We start from the raw sequence: 19,790 nt of genomic DNA on the forward strand, positions 1-19,790 counted from the left end.
AAGACGAGTCTTTTGCAGAAGGACTGAAGCATTGTGTTTGTTTTTCTGGAACATACCACCCAGTGTGATAGTGTTATTGGTGTTTTAGCTGCTGTTAAACAGCAATGGTGATCTTACGAGAAATAATATATGCTTTATATACAGGTTTTAGCTGAACAGGCAGTAGTGGGATCCGTTTATCTGTATAGAATAGATATCAGCTTGTCCTTCATTGATAACACATGGCTTATTGTTTGTATTGGGCTTCAAGACTGAAGGGAGGATACAGGGTAAAGTGTAATTACACATCTTGAGCAAATTTTAAAAAAAAAAAATTTAATTTAAAAATCAAGGAGGAACTGAAGGAAATTATTTAGATTGTTGCACCTGTTTCGCTGTCTCAACAGGTTGGACTCACAGCTTAGTGGTTCTTGTCGTATTCACGTATCCTTATTTGTGCTGTTTAGCCTGTATTTTTATTATTTGCATAATAGGAATCCCTCTCATGAGAAACACAACAGAATTTATTCTTTAATTTTTCATAAAGCACCATGAAATATCTTATGAAAATGATTGTGGCTGCCTGCCAAGTGCGATTTCTAACTCAGGTAGAGGGGTAAATTGTACGTAAAATGCTGCTTGTGGAACCAACGCTATATTTTTGTAAATGATGCGTGAAATTAAGTCCATCTGATGATTTGCTGCTTATAAAAATATTGATTACACCTTTTTGGCTTCATCTCTCTTTGACTGTGTGACTATCCAAGATGTAAATGAAGATGTAAATTTACACACATTTCATTTACGAGAGCGCGGGTGGAAAAGAGACTCAAACTTTAGTACCACATTCAAGCTAGTTTTAATAGGCACATTATGAAAAGTAACTGAGTCAATGAAAAAGATGGGGGGAAAAAAACAGGTTAAACATTGCTCTTCTACTCTTCATTTCCACCAATGAAAGCACAGATCATTATAACAAAGTGGAACACAGAAACTTGCGTGTAAACAGTTACTACAGCAGGGAGGAAGGAGGAAGAAGGGAGACGTAATGGGAACATAACATTTACATTTGAGGAGATTTTTTTTTAACGAATAAGCAGAAGCACATCCTGTTGCTGACTTCTGAATGAACTTTTCCCACTGGCATATTTACAATGTAACATCCAGCTACTGACAGAAACATGCCTCATAAAAAGAATAAGCAATTGCCCAACACAATCTTTCTAGATGAAAGGAAAATCAATTTTGTTTAATTGATTTTGTCACATAGTAACAATTAAGATGTAGCTCACCCTGCTACTAACAACGGTGCAAACGGTTAGCTACAGTCAGCTTTTGATCTCCAGCAACTGTCTAGACTACCTGCTCTCCTCGCTGGCCTGACAGCTTCCTACGCTGACATGAGGTGAGTTCAGGTTTGAACCTGTTTTAGCTTTGAAGCCTTGCTCGACTGTCAGGGCACAATGCACGTTGCCTTTCGAAGAGCGAGATAGCCTGTAACAACATCAGTGGGCAGGAGACGGATGTAGGAGAACTCCTCAGAAGATGTGAAGCGCAGCTTTGTCTGTGGGTCTGTGTAGTTTGCCTGAGGAAAGACAAGAGAGATTACTCAGTGTGTTCTTTGTACAAGACTTGGCTAAAGTAATACTGTCCAACTTAAAACATTTTTTTTAGCAGAACGGTTACTCACAGGGAGTCCAGAGATGTCTGAGTATTTCTTGGCTGGTTTTAGGGATGGCGGAGCATCAATGTTGTAGTCTACAAACACAAAAGGGTCATAAGATGAACTACAAATTTGAAATGTACTGTAATCTGCACTATTTTCACAGAAAAGTGGCTTTTAAAGTCTCATCAGTCTCATTACTAATGCAGCAATTCTCAAACTACTGCATTAAAGATGAGAGTCGCTGCAGGTGGGATGCAGATGACTAGAGCAAAATACAGAGCAAATCTTTGTTGGACAAAACAAATCCTTTTTTGGGGGGGGGGGGGGGGGGGGGGGGGGGGGGGGGTAAGTGGTAATTTGTGCTTTTGCTTTAAAATGGCAAATCATTCTCTTTTTATTTAAAATGTCAGCTTTGTTAGTCACATTTTAAATACAAAAAAATGTGTTTTGGTATTAATTCACCACCATTTAATAAAATGGAAATGGAGCTGGAATTGTTTATAGCTGACAAATGCAAAAATGACTCCAGTTAAAAGAAGAAACTCACAGTTGGGATCATTGAGCTTCCAGGGTAAGGTACGCTCCAATGCCAGAATCTGTTTGAGGTTCTTCCAGGTCCGGTTCTTTTTGCCTGCTGCTGCTCCGCCAATTCCCGAATGCTGCCAAGATTAGAAAAGCGGAGGGAAAAAAGAAGGAGAATAAAAATTTAAGGAGAAACAAAGGAACAGGATGAACTCAGATTCATGCAGACATATGCACCCACCATGAATGTGTGGTCTTTAAATGGTGGAGGCTTTACAGTGGACTCTGTGATGGTGCTGGTTGGACCGCTGTCCGCCGATCCCACGGCCTTCACCTCAGCCACCGTCTCTACTGTTGTCATCTGATAAGACACAACAGTTAGATATACAGCAAACATGTTTGACTTAATTCACATGTTCAACATGTTATGCATAAATGGCAAAAGTTGGCTATACCCAGCTTAGACTGAAACCTCAGGTGCTTACAACAAGAAAAATAGTTTACAATCATACCTGAGCAGGAGTAACAATGCAAAAGAGAATTTGTTTTTTTAAAAAGAAAATACAAAATACAAACATAATCTATGACAAAAAAAAATTATATCAGGAATGTCTCAAAATCATTTTTACACAACTAAAACAAATGAATAAATCCAAAAGTCTAAAAGACTTTAATTCACTGAGAGTTGTTAAACATCAAATTTACTAGAAATGCACTAGTTGATTGGCCAGGGCCCAGGACTGGATGATTTCCAGTGGTTAAGGCCCTTTTCGATGACTGATCAACCTCCCACATGACCAGTTGTGAGCCATGCGTGCACACACAGACACACACACACAAACTCTCTCAGCCACACAATGACATGTCGTTAGCGTGGAAGCTCCTCACTGTGATCGAGGACATGAAGATCACCAAAGTTAACCACAGGGGGACTAGTATGAAAATCCTCATAACAACAAACCTAATAACAGGTGTCAAAGCTCAGAGCCTTGGTATGTGCAAAAGACCAAATCAAGTATGAGCAAAATATAAAAAAATGAGAGAGGAAAGAGAAAACGGATGATGTCCTATTGCCTGGTAAACATGCTGGAAAATAAGAAAAGTACATAACACTGGTTTTGTCACATAAATCTGTTGCAGCCGCTTTCTTTGGTAAACTAAAATCTGTCAGGTAAAGCTTGGTCTGCATCAGCTCATTTTCCTGTTAATCATCTGTACCCGTTTCCAGCAGCAAAGCACTTTATTTTTCGTTGTGTGAGTGAGAGAAGATCCTGTAGCTTGCTGCCGTTTGGGGCAACTATAAACTTTAATCACTTCTCTTATTGTGAAAATAATATTTAGAAGAAAAGAAGACTTTAGTTTACATGTGCAGTCAATTATAGTTCTGAGAAGGAAAATCGGAGGTCACAATTTAAAAATTGGCAATCCGAGTCGGTGCATTTCTGCCTTTGAAGTTTGATCGTGCTGATTGTTGGTTTGTTTGTTTTTTTATGGACATATTTTTTATTATTACCTAACTCTTGGTGCGAGTTTTTGATAATGACAAAAAGACGTTGCAACACACCTGAGGTGTTTTACTGTGCCTCGGTTAGCTTTTACCTGTGCCTGGGTTGTTGCTGTAGTAACCACTGGCTGCCCTTTCTTCTTCTTGCTGCTGTTCCCGGTGATCTGCTGAGTGGCTGAAACAGCGGGACTGCCGGGACGTTTCTTCCCACGGAAAGCGGCGGTGCTGGCGGCTGGCGGGGGAGTCTTGACGGTTATAGGGATCTGAGTTGCCATAGGTGGTGATTCTGGAGCAAAGTACCTATAATATATAATTATAAACGTTGTTTTCTCCCTCGGCACTTAGCATGAGCCAACCACTATCCTGATCGTAAACAGCGTTTCACCCGGATGTGGAATCAATTCATTTCCGCCTACGTAAGCCGCTAAATAGTTGACATTAATATTTATTGATGATTATAAACTATACTGTGTTAACCACTAATTGTAAAAACATAACATATATATGTTATTAAAATTATATAAATAATATACAAATAAATATATATATTTATGTTACCTCCACCCTCCACATCTTCTTGAGCTCTTCTGTGAGCCCTTAGTACTTTTCCATCTCCTGGTGTTCCTTCTTCCTAAGGTTCCTCACGTCAAGTCAACTCAAAATTTATTTCTATAGCACATTTAAAAGGCTAGTGTACATCAAAGTCCTTCACAATAAAACCGCAATGTGGGCAGAACAAGGAACAAATAGTTAAAATTACATTACATGGTGTAGTGCAGGCTGAATGAAAGTCAAACTAATTTGCATCGAAAGTGAACAGGTGAACGATTGAATTGATTCCGATGTACGGATATCAACTGGGAGATTATTCCAGAGTCTAGGGGCAGCAATGGCAAAAGCACGGTCACCTCTGGTTTTTAAACGAGAACTTGGTCGCATTAGGAGCAGTTGGCTGGAGGATCTAAGTGCTCTCTTTGGGTTGTACAGATCAAGAAGATCAGTTAGGTACCTAGGGGCCAGGTTATTCAGAATTTTAAAAGTGAGCAGAAGGATTTTGAAATCAATGCGATTCCTGGTGGCATAGCTACGTTTATCACTACGACTGTCTTCTTCTGCTTGTCCACCACTACTATATCTGGTTTGTTCGCCATCACCATTTTGTCCATCTGTATCTGGAACTCCCACAGGATCTTACCTCGGTCTCAGCTATCTTAGCTAGAACTTAGAACTTAGACTTCAAACTTTTTTTAATTGTCATTGTGCAGTTTCTGGCACAGCGAACTTGGATAACAGGACCACAAAGGTGCGAAAGTAAAGAAAACAATATACAAAGAAGAAGAAGCAATATATATGTATATGTGAGTAAACTATATACATGGTGTATGTGTAGAAACATTGAAACAGAAACATTGTGGGACTGTATACAAGGGGTCTGTGGTCATTTAGGATGGGGATGGTAATTCCACTGAGAAGGGGTGTCTCCCATTTTTACCTCGGGACTTCCAGGTCTACTCGGCACAGATGTTCTTGTATACTATCCCGGCCACTTGGTTCTGGCGTTCCATGTATGCCGTGCCTGCTATTTCTTGCACCCTGCTGTTATGTGCTGGATTGTCTCAGGGGCGTTTTTACACAGCCTGCCTGGGTCTTGCCTGATCGTACTTAGGGCTTGTTCCTGTGCTGCCATGATTAGCGCCTCTGTGCTGTCTTTCAGTCCAGCTGTGTTTAGCGACTGGTAGGATTTCTGGATGTCAGCCACTTCCTTCATCTGCTCGTGGTACATACCGTGCAGGGTCTTGTCCTTCCACGATGGTTCTTCTCCTTGCTCCTATTCTTTCTTGGGTTTCTGCTGATTGAGGTATCCACTAAGCACACGGCCTGTTGTGGCCGTCTTCCTGATGTACCCATGGATGTTTGTTGGATAGTGGTTCTGACACGCACTAGTCCTCTATGCCCTTTCTTTCTCTTATCATACAATTTCAGGGTGCTGGATTTGGGGTGAAACCATGGCCAGAAGCTTCCTTGACTTGATGTCACTGGCTTCTATCTCCTCCTTTGGCCAGCTTATCATCCCAGAAGGGTACCTGATTATCGGCAGGACATAGGTGTTAATGCCTTAATCTTGTTCTTTCCATTCCAGAACTTGCCTGACCCACTGCACGTATTTGGTGGTTCCGGCTTTTCTAGCAGCTTCTTCATGGTTCCCATTTGCCTGTAAGTTTCGCAGACCTCAATGTCTGCAATGTTGCCTATTGATAGTGCAATCCCCTCAGTTCTGACTACCTTTCTTCTCTTTGTTACCATCCGACTGCACTTCTCAAACCCCAATGACATTCCAATGTTGCTGCTGTACATCCTAGTGGTGTCGATGAGTGAATCAGTGTGTCGTTCATTCCTGGCAAACAGCTTGATGCCGTCCATGTAGGTGCCTGATAGTTGCTCCATTCCATAGTTTGTATCCTTAACCACTCGTGTCAATGATCTCACTGAGCTGGTTCAGAACAGAACAGAATATGCAGAACAGCAGAGGGGACGTGTCTTTGGTAGATCAATTGGCTTGAAGTTGGCCTCTAGTGTTGTTCACCACATCCCCATTGAGTTCCTGATGAAGGCTGTTGGGGTTCCTTTGATCTTGTATAGTTCTTTTATATATTTATTAACTCCAAAGCTGTCTAACTAATGTTTCCCCTTTTAAACATTGTAAGAGCCACTTTGCATTCAGTTGAGCAGCCACAGGTCCTGTATCTTTTTGCAGCGTCCTTGTTCTTTAATAATGTAGTTGTGCAAGATTTTGCATTTGTTTGTTCCCCTGAAAGCCTGTGTTCAAAAAATGTTTGCATTCTACAAGTACAACCACTGGATATAAGGTCACTGGTGACTCAGAGGCTCTTTCTGAAATGCATGGCCTCTGAAATAAGAACATGTATTACTTGAAAATATGTGAAGTTCCCATATAATCAACACTGACTTTTAGAGGATGGAAAAATGACAGTGTTCCCCTTGCTGTGGCCTACCTTCCATATATTCCACAGAAGGACTTTAAACGAATAATAAAACAAGCAGATTTTACTGTGACAACATCATAGAGCCACTGAAGCTGACGCTGAGAGGAGAGATTGATTCCACCAAGAACATTAAAAGCCTACAGATTTTATGGTCACGCTGCTAATCCCGAGGGGAAATATAGTGTGGCCACACTTCTGTACATGGACATGAAAACGACACAACAAGAGAACTGGAGTCTCATAAACCACTCACCAGGTCCTTGCTGTGTGTAGTTACAGTATTTATTGCTTCACCAGTGAGCTGCCCTAATGGATGACATCAAGTGTGCTGGTGTAGTTCTTCTTCCCACCAGCAAGAGTCGCTACAGTTCTTTCATGCCAAGATTTGTTTGTTATTAGCTGTAGAGTTAGTAATGCAGCACACTTTGAGAAAAGACTGACTCAGCATGTTGTTCAGATAAACATCTGCATCCATCCTCTTCGTTGTTTTACAGAAAGCATCGCTTGTGAGTATTTAAGTTGAACAAGAGTTAATGCAACTATATTGGCTATTATTTATGCACTTTTATGGTTAAAGGTGTACTGTATTCAGATTTACTTTCTTTCCAATGTTAGCTAGTTTAGCCAACTGATTTGCATTATCGTGTGAATATATAGGCTGAATATTGCTTATTTCTTCTGTTTGTAGTTTCACTCTGTTGATAATTGAAGGCAGCGTCAATAAAAGGGACGATACACCTGTCAGTTGTCGAGGAGTTTATCTATCTGCATAACTGTATCCAGTGTAGCAGTGAGGGCAGAATAGTGAAAAAGCGTCCTTCTACAAGACAACCTTTGGATGTTACGTCAACTCAGCTACATCAACCATGTCTGAAGCAAGACAAGATAAAGCATCATCTGTCCGTTCAGAGAAATCATATGGGTCAAAAGGTACAAGTAGGTCATCTGCCAGTATGGCCGCCCTAAACGCTCGAGCCAAAGCTGAAGCAGCACGCAAAAGAGCTGAATACGCTAAAAAGGAAATCGAAATGCAAGTTAAGAAAGCAGAGCTTAAAGTAGAGGAAACACGTCTAGAGGCCACATTACAAGCCCTCCAACAAGAACGTGACGCGGAAGCGGCACACGCCGAAGCAATAGTTTTTGAAACAGCAGTCAATGATCTTGAAGAAGAACACGTGAGTGTACCTCAAAGGGTTGACACTTTGGAACGCACCTTTAACTATGTGAAAGACCAGCTCATCATCAAAGACAGCACAAGCCCAATTGGCCATACCCAGTATAATTCAATGCCTGCACCAAATGTCACATTCCTCACGCCAAAACAAGAGCCAACCAGGTCGGACACCTTAAAGGAATATGTCCTTCAACCTCTGAGTACTGACAAAGGAGAAAACGTTTCCCAGTCTCCGAAATTAATGCAGAAAATGTCACCAGGTACTTCACCGAGATTTGAACATAAGGTGAGCATGCAACAAGGAAACATTTCTGACATAGCCAGGTTTCTTGCAAGACGCGACTTACTCACCGGTGGCCTCCGAAGGTTCAGCGACAAGGCAGGAGATTACTGGGGATGGAAATCTTCGTTTGAGAATGCAATTTGTGACTTAAACCTAACGGCCAGTGAGGAACTGGATTTGCTGATTAAATGGCTTGGCACAGAATCAGTGCAATATGCATATCGTTTAAGAGCTGTGCATATTAACAATCCCTCTGAAGGACTTGCTAAGGTGTGGGAAAGATTAAATGAGTGCTACGGCTCCCCCGAAGCTATAGAGAACGCACTGCTCGACAGATTGGACCGTTTCCCAAAAATCTCATACAAAGATCCACAACTGTTGAGAGAACTACAGGACCTGCTCCTAGAAATAGATGCCGCAAAGAGTGAAGGTTACATTCCAGGTCTACTCTACCTCGATACAGCGAGAGGCATTAATCCAGTGGTGGAAAAACTCCCCTATGCTATGCAAGAAAAATGGATGAACTATGGTTCTAAATACAAAGAGGACCATTGCGTGTCATTTCCACCATTCTCTGCATTTGTGGCCTTCATCAGTAGAGAAGCAAAAATGCGCAACGACCCCAGCTTTAGGCAGTCTGTGCCGCCTCCTCCTGCCCTTTCAAAGACGAATAAACTTTACGAAAAACACGCTAAAAGAGAACCTATCTCAGTCATCAGAACCGAAGTTGTCAGTACGGAGCCGAAATCAACTCCTACAAACATTGAGGACCCAAATAAGGAATGTCCTATCCACAAGAGACCTCATGCTCTCAAAAAATGCAGAGCATTCAGGGAAATGCCACTGGAGGAGCGAAAGGCCTATCTCAAGAAAAACATGATATGCTTCAGATGCTGTGCTTCTACAAACCACCAGGCAAAGACATGTAAGTCAGAAATACATTGTACAGAATGTGATTCAAAATTACACATTACAGCTCTTCATCCGGGACTGGCATCAACGACTACTGCGACAGCTACTATTGCAGAGCCGGTAACAGTTGACGGCGGGGAGCGCAATGCAGCACGGCCCACAGCTATCTCGACATGCACACAAGTATGTGGAAGTGAATTCGAAAGTCACTCATGTGCCAAGATCTGCCTTGTGTTCATTTACCCAAAGAACTCACCTGAAAAGAAACTTAAGGCCTATGCCATCCTAGACGACCAAAGCAACAGGTCACTCGCAAAATCATCGGTTTTTGACACATTTGGCATCACAAGAAACTCATTTCCATATAAATTGAGAACCTGTGCTGGATTGGAGGAAGTGACAGGGAGGAGAGCTTTTAACTTCATTGTGGAATCGGCAGATTGCACGTCACGTCTTGAGCTCCAGACACTTATCGAGTGTGATATGCTACCCGACAATCGCAGTGAGATTCCCACAGCTGAAGCTGCTCGAAACCACACCCACCTTCAGGAAATCGCAACCGAAATCCCGGCTCTCGACCAGAGTGCTCAGATCCTGCTGCTCATTGGAAGGGACGTTATTCAAGCACACAAAGTTCTCGACCAGCGCAATGGACCTCCAAATGCGCCATTTGCACAGAAGCTAGCTCTTGGATGGGTGATCATTGGCAACGTTTGCCTGGGTGGAGCTCACAAACCCGTGCGTGCTAACATTTTCAAAACGAACATCTTAGACAATGGTCGTCCAAGTCACTTCCTTCCATGCAAAAATGCCATTCAGGTAAAGGAAAGTTTCAACTCGCAAGGCTACAACAAGGTCAACACCCCAATGCGAAGAAAGCACTCTTCGATTGGAGAAACAGTTTTCAAACAAACAAGTTTGGACGAGAGCCTCGGCTACTCACAGGAGGAAAGGGCCTTTTTACAGATAATGGATAAGGAAGTCTACCAGGACAGTGCTAACAGTTGGGTCGCGCCGCTACCTTTTCGTTCACCCAGGCCACGGCTGCCGAACAATAAGCGGCAGGCTATGCAACGCCTTACATCAGTACGCCACATGCTGAACAAACGCCCTCAGGTAAAAGGTCAGTTTACAGACTTTATGCAAACTTTGTTTGACAATGGCCACGCTGAGATAGCGCCACCACTCACTAAAGAAGAAGAGTGCTGGTACCTCCCCTTCTTCGGCGTGTACCACCCGCGCAAACCGGAACAAATACGCATTGTCTTCGACTCAAGCGCACAACACAATGGAGTATCCCTCAACGATGTTCTTCTTACTGGGCCCAACCTCAACAATAGCTTGTTGGGTGTGTTGATGCGACTCCGTGAAGAAAAGGTGGCAGTCACAGCCGATATCAAACAAATGTTCCATTGCTTCGTGGTCAGGGAGGACCACCGGAACTTTTTGAGATTCCTCTGGCACCAAAACAATGACATGGATCAACCGATCGTGGAATACAGAATGACTGTACATGTCTTTGGCAACAGCCCGTCGCCCGCGGTTGCAACTTACGGACTCAGAAGGGCATCAGAGGACCGAGACAAGCAAGACATCACTACACAACATCTGGTGGAACGACATTTTTACGTAGATGATTGTCTTGCCTCCTTCCAATCAAGTACTGATGCCATTGTTGTTATGCAAAACGCTCAAGACACTATGGCTTCATCTAATCTGAGGCTACACAAGATTGCATCCAACGACGTGGACGTAATGAAGGCATTCCACAAAAACGATCTAGCCAAAGGTCTAAAAGACCTCGACTTAGGAGCTGACATTCTACCTATGCAAAGAAGCCTTGGAATAAGCTGGGACATTGCAACAGACAAATTCACGTTTCAAGCGTCCACTGCTGAGAAGCCCTATACCCGCAGAGGGGTACTTTCAGTTGTCAACAGTCTGTTTGACCCTCTCGGGTTTGCAGCTCCGGTCAGCATCAAAGGCAGAGCTCTCCTTAGAGAACTTTCCACAGACATATGTCAATGGGATGATCCACTCCCAGAAAAGTTGCTCCAAGAGTGGAGTGCATGGAAAGAGTCCCTGAAACTTCTCGAAGAAGTCAGAATACCGAGAATGTACACCTCTATATCCTTCAATGGTGCAGAAAAAAGGGAGCTCTGTATATTCTGTGACGCGTCTACAAAAGCTATCGCTGCAGTAGCCTATGTCAAGCTAACAGACTCAGAAGGCAACAATGAACTGGGATTCATGTTTGGCAAAGCAAAACTCGCACCGCAGCAAGAAATAACAATCCCCAGGCTCGAGCTATGTGCAGCTGTTCTTGCTGTCGAGATTGCTGACATTATCACAGAGGAAATTGATGTTCCCTTCCATTCTACAAGATTTTTCACAGACAGCAGAGTGGTACTTGGATACATACAGAATGAATCCAGACGATTCTACGTCTATGTATGCAATCGCGTACAGAGGATTCGAAAATCGTCCAACCCAGAGCAGTGGAACTACGTTCCAACAGAGCTTAACCCAGCCGACATAGCTTCAAGATCAATCCCAGCTAGTGCACTCTCATCAAGCACATGGCTCAAAGGACCAGATTACCTACTGAGAGCAACTCCTGAAGTGACTAAACATACCTTTGAACTAGTCAATCCTGAATCAGATCCTGAGATCCGTCCAACAGTGACATCACTTTCAACCAATGTCGTGGCTTCTTTCCTCGAAACGAGACGATTTGCGTCTTTCTCTACTTGGGGGTCACTGTTGAGAGCAATAGCAAGGCTCATTCATATTGCAAGGTGTTACAGGAATAGCACTCCCCCAAAAGGGTGTCATGGCTGGCATATCTGCAAAAGTCTTAGTCCAGAAGATTACAGTAAGGCAAAGAGCGTTGTTCTGAGTGGTCTTCAACACGAGGTTTACCCTGACATCTTCACATGTCTTCAAGCCCAAAAAGACATTCCAAAACAGAGCCTTCTCAGAAAACTCTCTCCTTTCAAAGACAATGCAGACTGTCTCAGGGTTGGTGGTCGCCTTTCACAAGCCAGCATGGAAAGCGACGAAGCACACCCCATTATCATCCCAGGTAACCACCATTTAACTACTTTACTAATCCGACACTACCACCAACAGGTGCAGCACCAGGGGCGCCATTTCACAGAGGGAGCCATGAGATCCGCTGGCTTCTGGATTGTTGGTGGGAAACGGAGCATCAGTTCAGTCATCCACCACTGTGTAATTTGCCGCAAGCTCAGGTGGAACACAGAAACGCAAAAAATGTCAGACTTACCCATCGATCGTGTGACAGTCTGCCCCCCGTTCACTTACGTCGGAGTTGACGTCTTTGGACCGTGGACAATAAGCTCTCGGAGAACAAGAGGAGGCCTTGCTAGCAGCAAACGCTGGGCCGTCATCTTCACCTGCTTGGGCATCAGGGCCATTCATATTGAGGTCATCGAGACGATGGAGTCGTCTAGTTTTATCAATGCTCTGAGACGATTCATCTCTATCCGAGGACCAGTAAAGCAGCTGAGGTCCGACTGTGGGACCAACTTTCTGGGAGCGTGCAAGGAGCTCGGAATAACTTCAAAACACTGCGGTAACCAGGAAATTCAAGACTTTTTATCCAAGAATGAATGCACATGGATCTTCAACCCTCCTCATAGTTCTCATATGGGAGGAAGTTGGGAGCGCATGATCGGCATCGTGAAGCGCATACTGGACTCTATGCTAACTGTCAACTCAGTTCGCCTGTTGACCCATGAGGTTCTCGTTACCCTTCTAGCAGAGGTAACCGCTATTGTAAACTCTCGACCGTTACTACCAGTCTCATCAGATCCAGATTGCCCCCTTCTTCTTACGCCTGCTACCCTCCTTACGCAGAAAACTGGATTACCACCTACACCACCCGGACACTTTGACAATAAAGATATGTTCGGACGCCAATGGAGACAAGTGCAACATCTTTCAAATGTCTTCTGGCACCGTTGGAAAACACAGTACCTGCCGACACTCCAAGAGCGAAGAAAATGGCAATCTGTGAGTCAAAACCTTCAAAAGGGAGATCTAGTTCTTCTAAAGGACAGTCGAGCTAAAAGAAACCACTGGCCCATGGGGGTGGTTGTTGAGACCTTTCCTAGCCAAGACGGACATGTCAGAAAGATTGAGGTAAAGGTCACTTCTGGAGGAATATCTAAAACCTTCTTAAGACCAGTGACAGAGACTGTACTCCTGCTGCGAAATACTAATAGAGACATTGATCCTTAAAGATGGTGATGACATCCAATAGATGTCAGACGGGGAGTGTGCTGGTGTAGTTCTTCTTCCCACCAGCAAGAGTCGCTACAGTTCTTTCATGCCAAGATTTGTTTGTTATTAGCTGTAGAGTTAGTAATGCAGCACACTTTGAGAAAAGACTGACTCAGCATGTTGTTCAGATAAACATCTGCATCCATCCTCTTCGTTGTTTTACAGAAAGCATCGCTTGTGAGTATTTAAGTTGAACAAGAGTTAATGCAACTATATTGGCTATTATTTATGCACTTTTATGGTTAAAGGTGTACTGTATTCAGATTTACTTTCTTTCCAATGTTAGCTAGTTTAGCCAACTGATTTGCATTATCGTGTGAATATATAGGCTGAATATTGCTTATTTCTTCTGTTTGTAGTTTCACTCTGTTGATAATTGAAGGCAGCGTCAATAAAAGGGACGATACACCTGTCAGTTGTCGAGGAGTTTATCTATCTGCATAACTGTATCCAGTGTAGCAGTGAGGGCAGAATATCAAGCTTCAATCAGTATGAAGCTCCAGCATTTACTCCATTTAACCTGTGAGCCTCATCAAACTCTTTTATCATTTTGCATTGTAATAATTCAGTTCACATGTATTTTTGAAATTATGTAGAAAGGATTCTGGAATCATGAAACAAAATTTCTCATTTACTCAGAAAGTGTAATAGTTTTTAAAAAGCTATGGATCTGACAGGGGGGGGAAAAACCGAGACTGTAAGGTTCTCTGAATTAAGAATTTCAGTTTAATATTGTGCTTTCTGTGTTAGCCCTGTCATAGGCTGGCAACCTATCCCCCTGCCCTGTCAAGCTGCAGGTTCTAGCACCCCTGTGATTCTGTACTGGGAGAACAGATACCATGGATGGATGGATGGATGGATGCCTGCAAATTAGTAGAGACTCTGTTAGTCTCCGCTAAGTATAAGTATGAATCAGCCTATTTTATAAGATGGAAAAATGATAATGTGTCCCTTTTTGGGCCTTCTCTAAATTCAACTTAATTCCTTTGAAGGATTTTAAAATATTGCTCATTATTTTCAACCCTGTACTAAAAAGAGCAGTAGTAAATTATTAATATTGAACATTTTAATGTTAAACATTACAACTATTATCACAAAGGGATGTCAGTACTGTTGTCAGTGTTCTTCTTGAATGTAAGTTAACATATCCACTGTATCTGAAAGAAGCCAAGAAACAGAATGCGTTATTATTTGATTGTTAGACTTGACTCTCCTAAAACCAATACCACCTTCAATATAGCTGTCAGTAGGCTTAGCAGTGACAGAAAAAATCCTGTCAGTGGAACATTGCTGCCACCATGTGTTGTTCAGGAGGTACCACACAACTGGAGGCAAACCATAAAGAATCCCTATAAAAAGGGGTTATACTGAGTGAAAATACATACTGAAGGGCGGCCAGGTGCCCAGTATACGTGGGACTGTACAGCATCTTTAATCATTGTGCCCCTTTGCACTCATTGAAACAATGACCCTCATTTTTATTAGCTCTAACTTGCAAAAATACATTTATGAGTTGCATCCGAAACTCAACGGCTATTATCGCACAACAGTTGCTGAAATAACAGCTAATAGTTATTGAATTATTGAATTAGAACCAAGGAATACACAAATGCACAAAGACACATGTACATACTTGTACATGTGTACGTAAGACCTTTAATGCAAATTTTAGGCTTTCTTGAATACTTCCTGTGGTTTCTTAGTGAAAGAGTTGGGAAAATTGCATTCAGATAAAATGCAGTACATTTGTTAAACCTTTAACTTGTATAATTTTGTTGTTTTGGGTTTTTTTAAGTTAGAGATTGGAGATTTTTCAGAATAGCTCTCAGCAATAGTAACATGTCCTATATTGCACCACATAAATAGTCTGTGGCCCACATTCAGTTTGTTGGTATCCGGTCACCCTATTTAAGGAAAGTTTCTTTTTTAGATTCTCAGTAGACTCAAATAATAATGCTGCAAAGGGTTACAGTGAGTTTTTCGTGACCTTGTTTCATTTTACTTTGGAGGCTTTGATTACACTATACAAACTCGTAATCTTTCCACACTCAGATGTTTTATTCTCTATTTGAGCTCCAGATATGTTCGTACAAATTTCCAAAGACAACAGTATTTCTTTCTTTCTTTTCTCTTTTTGGCAATAAGATTACATGAACTGTGGGACTAGACTTTCTCTTATTTCCTAAGAAATCCATAGTACTGCTTGGTTAACTTTTTCCTTCCTGCAAAGATTTCTGCACCAGCTTACAGCCTCTTATCTTGAGTCATAAGGTTCTGTGCTGCTATCTGCTCTCATTCTACAAATTACATACAAACATATAGGCTGATGTCTGTACAGATTATCAGGCATCTCAGTCATGGTATGTCCACAAGAGCTAGGTCAACCGCAACTGCTTTAGATCTCCAAGCAATCTAAGCCCATTTGCTCTTTATCATATAATGTGGTTTCCAGGCATTCTCCCTTGTGAAATGAAGCACTAACTGCTTGCAACCCCGTCACAGTATTCCACTGAAATTCCACAAGAAAGGAAATATATTTATGCAGCGGTTAAAGAAATCCAAAAATGTAATCGCCTTTACTTCCCATACATTTCATTGCCCCTCACATGTGCCTATCCAAGTGAGCATGGTAAAATAATAATAAATTTCTACTGAACAGTCAAGGGCACAATTTGACCCAACTCATTCAAGCAATTCTTATGAAATTTAGTTTATCACTATATGCTTATCATTCAGGGAGAATACACTGGGACATTGGGAACACTACATCAATGTTATTCACTTCACCTGATGGTGCTTTTAATTATGTTGCTGTTCAGTGTGTGTCTGCAGCCTGAACTGGTCTACAGTAATCTACTTGTTGATCAGAGCATTATGCCATGCCTTGGGAAGTACATGCTTGTGCTCTTGTCATTCAGTCACTGTGTTTTACACAAACACCTTTGAGGGGGAAGTGCCTCCAGCAAATCCATCATTCTGTGCTGGCCCACCAGGGAAGAACCTGTCAGCATTTAGCCAGCTTACACAACAAAGATCTACCACATCCAAATTCAACTCGGTGCCCTCCGAGCTGCTGGGAAGACCTTGATGAACTCAAGCTGTGTGTATGTATTTTAGACACACACAGAGGAAGACTGCTGCTGCTCAGCTACTTTTCTTTCCCCGTCCTCACTGTGACTGGAGGACGAGGCTCACCAGGGAAATGCTGATTCAGAAGGTCTTTCCAAATGCCTCATTCATTTTTCAGTACTGAGACACTGCTGCTGCCAGCTACATCAATAAAGTATATCTAGAGACTCTACTTAAGCTCAATTGCAAACATATATGAATGTTTTATGGCTCAAGTTATGAGATGTAGCTGTGGGGCACTGGACCTGCACAAGCTACTTCTAATGAACACATCACCTGCTGTATTTGGTCAAACAGTCGTCTGGAGCAGCAGGGCAGAACCACCAACATCAAAGTAAAAGATTTGGCACCAGCTGTCAAGCGTACAGCCTAAACTCACCTGGGTGCCACACAGAGCTCTTCTTTTCAACAAGGAAAGCTGTTTTCTGTTGCTCTCAAGTATCCTGTTGCTAAAAAAAAAACGAGAAAAAACAAAAGCTTTTATTGGGGATTTTCTGGTGGAAAAATGCACACATGCTGTGAGCAATTTTATGGAACGTTGTGTAAGCCAGTGAGGTAGCTCTCTGCTCTAGTGGCTCTGTGTGGTATGGGAGGCAAACATGTAAGCCGCAACCTGAAGCAAAACTTATTGATCTATGTAAGCAGGCCATTGACTGGTGCTGGGTGTGTGTCAATGTCTCTAATGGGAATGGATAGCGTTTGTGTGTGTTTGAGCACAAGCAGGCCTGTACGCCTGCCTGGATCCTTCCTAGCTTATGTGCATTTGTATATATTTGATTATCACTTAGATATGAATCAGCGCACGTGTTGAAGCAAAAAAAAAATGTACAGTTGAAAAAAAGGCTGCTTTAACCATCATAAGATCCGCAAGATCACCGGCAACCTGTTGTAAAGGTAAAGGTAGGTTTTGTTTATGTTTACATCTAACTTTTAATGGATTTTTACCATTTGGCATACACAAATGGAAATCATATAAGAGAATAACTCTAAGAACCAAAATGCATGACTTAAGACTTAACTTAAAAGATAACATCTTCTACTTTGTGAAATGATGCTGGGTTAGGATACAATAATCAATGCATATGCAGAATCTCCAAAACTGGCCAATGTTGACTGTGGTATCAGTAGAAAGATGAATAAAACAAAACAAAACCACCCCCTTTCCCCCTTAGTTATACTTTGTATTGCATAAACAAATGCTTGCATTGCATTTAGTGTCATTCTAAGAGGTGCATCAGTGATATTTTAGCAGGTGACATTCTCCTTTCCTACTCCAAGGTTTGAGTTTAAAACAGCAGTGTCGTCCCCCCCCCAATCCCACAGGCTTTAAGCTGGGGTTTTTTTGTTGGTTTATTTGCATCTCATGCTGATTCAGGCTATTTATCTGTTTGTTTTGTTTTGTTTTTTGGGTTTTTGGTTTTGTTTTGGGGTTTTTTTTGGGGGGGGGGGGGGGGTTGCACATGTGAGATTTAAATATAGAAAAGAAAAAATAACAAGATTGTAGGAACTTTTTGTAAATGCATAATGACTAACACAAGATGGCAAGCTTGTCCGGGGAAAATGCAAATAGGTTGAGCATGTGTGTGTGTGTATCACATATTTAATCATTCACTGTGCTCAATGCTGCTTTTTGAATACACCGTGCATGTCCTGACCTAGAAGTGCAGCTGTATTGCTATTCACATCTCATCAAGTCGAGGCAGAGTGTTTTCTGTCTGTGCAGGTAGAGCGATGACTCATAAAAATGAGACTCGGCTCCTCGCTGACTTCATTAAGTCCAACAGGAGTTTGGCACCCGTGCTGACACAAACCAATTTGCATGTGCAACCCTGAGAGAGTGGACCAACACCATATCTTGCACAACATATGTTGACCGCGGTGTATCTTTCAAAATTACACCCGTGTCTGCTTTGCCAATGTGAAACAGAATTTACCGTTGTAGGCAATGTGCGAGCAATAAATTGGTATGAGTTGAAGAAAATGAACTCACTGAGGCAGACAGCTAGCTCTGCCCAGCACTGGAAATGGTGTGAGCGCTCCCAACTGCTTCTCTTGTTCTGGTAATAAATTGTGACAAAAAAGGTTATGTTTTCAGTCAAGGCATCTAAACACTCTTGATGGAGCAGGTAATGGTGAGCAATACTGTTGACATCTTATTTATAGCTTCTTGTAACTGAGCGTGTCCCATTTCTCCCTTTTCCTTTTGCCAGAAAAGAAGCGCCCATTCACCTTTCTCTGCTTTTCCTTCTTTTTTCTGTGCAGCTTTTTATCCTCTCTATATAGCAATACATGAAAAGCCATTAGCTGGATCTGAGGTCTCACTGGATTGATGGTATGTGTGCAAGTAGTGGCCTATAAAAACAAGCTGAGGTAGCCCTCTTTTAAAATTACCTATTAGTGCTTCCCATCAGTTCATGACCAATTTGTTGTTTATTCCTATGTATTCATATAAAACTGTATATTTTATTAAAACTGTGACAGAAAGGATGAAAAATGTGAGTAAATGGCCTGATACAATATATTGCTTTCAGCAATATTTCCCAGTTGATATTAAACTTCCCTGCATCCTCAAGACACTATTAACTAACGTCCTGATGGAAGCAGCTTCTATTATTAGGGATAGATACGTTACGGATATATACTCACTGGTCATTTTCCTAATACCTATTTGGACCCTTTTTGCCTTCAGCGCTACTTTAATTCTTTGTGGCATAGACTCAACAAGGAGCTGGAAACACTCCTGTGTGATAGCATCGCACAGCTGCTGCAGGTTTGTTGGCTGCACGTCCATGATGTTAATTTCCTGTTCCATCACATCCCAAAGGTGCTCTCCTGGATTGAGATCTGGTGACTGTGGAGCCCATTTGAGTACAGTGAACTCACCACAGTGTTCAGGAAACCAGTGGGAGAGTTTGAGCTTTGTGACATGGCTCATTATCCTGCTGGAAGCAGCAATCAGAAGATTGGTACGCTGTGGTCATAAAGGGATGGAGGCAGTCAGCAGGCTATGGTGTTTAAGAAGTGCTCAGTTGGTGCTAAGGGGTCCAAAGTGTGCCAAGAAAATATCCTCCACAGCATTATCATCGCCATTCTTGTCTGACCTCTGGCATCAACAAAGGCATTTTCACCCGGAGAAAATGACTCACTGGATGTTTTCTCTTTCACACACCATTCTCTGTAAACCCTAGAGATGGTTGCAAAATCCCAGTAGATCAGCAGTTTCTGAAACAGTCAGACCACCTCCTCTGGCACCAACAATCACGTCACGTTCAAAGTCACTTAAATCAATTATTATTCCAAACTTTCTG

General features: G+C 42.2%; 1 protein-coding gene across 1 annotated transcript; it reads right to left on the reverse strand.

Annotated features, from left to right (window-relative positions):
* Positions 1–802: 802 nt before the first annotated feature.
* On the reverse strand, positions 803–4,052 carry ino80c (INO80 complex subunit C). The gene is made up of 5 exons (XM_085421819.1): positions 3,767–4,052; positions 2,409–2,528; positions 2,193–2,304; positions 1,670–1,737; positions 803–1,564 (listed from the first exon to the last, which is right to left on the reverse strand). The coding sequence occupies exons 1-5, from the start codon at positions 3,944–3,946 to the stop codon at positions 1,433–1,435; spliced, it is 612 nt and encodes a 203-aa protein (XP_085277945.1). The 5' UTR covers positions 3,947–4,052; the 3' UTR covers positions 803–1,432.
* Between the last annotated feature and the right edge of the window lie 15,738 nt (positions 4,053–19,790).

This window comes from Rhamphochromis longiceps, linkage group LG11 (assembly GCF_057381845.1).
Source record: "Rhamphochromis longiceps isolate RC_006_pf linkage group LG11, R_longiceps_female_GT1.1, whole genome shotgun sequence".
In the NCBI taxonomy this organism is placed as follows: Eukaryota; Metazoa; Chordata; class Actinopteri; order Cichliformes; family Cichlidae; genus Rhamphochromis; species Rhamphochromis longiceps.

What these genes read in the sequence shown, in the direction of transcription:
- ino80c (XM_085421819.1), bottom strand. Translation starts at nt 3,946, where the DNA reads ATGGCAACTCAGATCCCTATAACCGTCAAGACTCCCCCGCCAGCCGCC. An exon ending in CAGCAACAACCCAGGCACAG is followed by an intron (nt 2,529 to 3,766) that starts GTAAAAGCTAAC and finishes GTGTCTTATCAG; the next exon opens with ATGACAACAGTAGAGACGGT. An exon ending in TTAAAGACCACACATTCATG is followed by an intron (nt 2,305 to 2,408) that starts GTGGGTGCATAT and finishes TAATCTTGGCAG; the next exon opens with CATTCGGGAATTGGCGGAGC.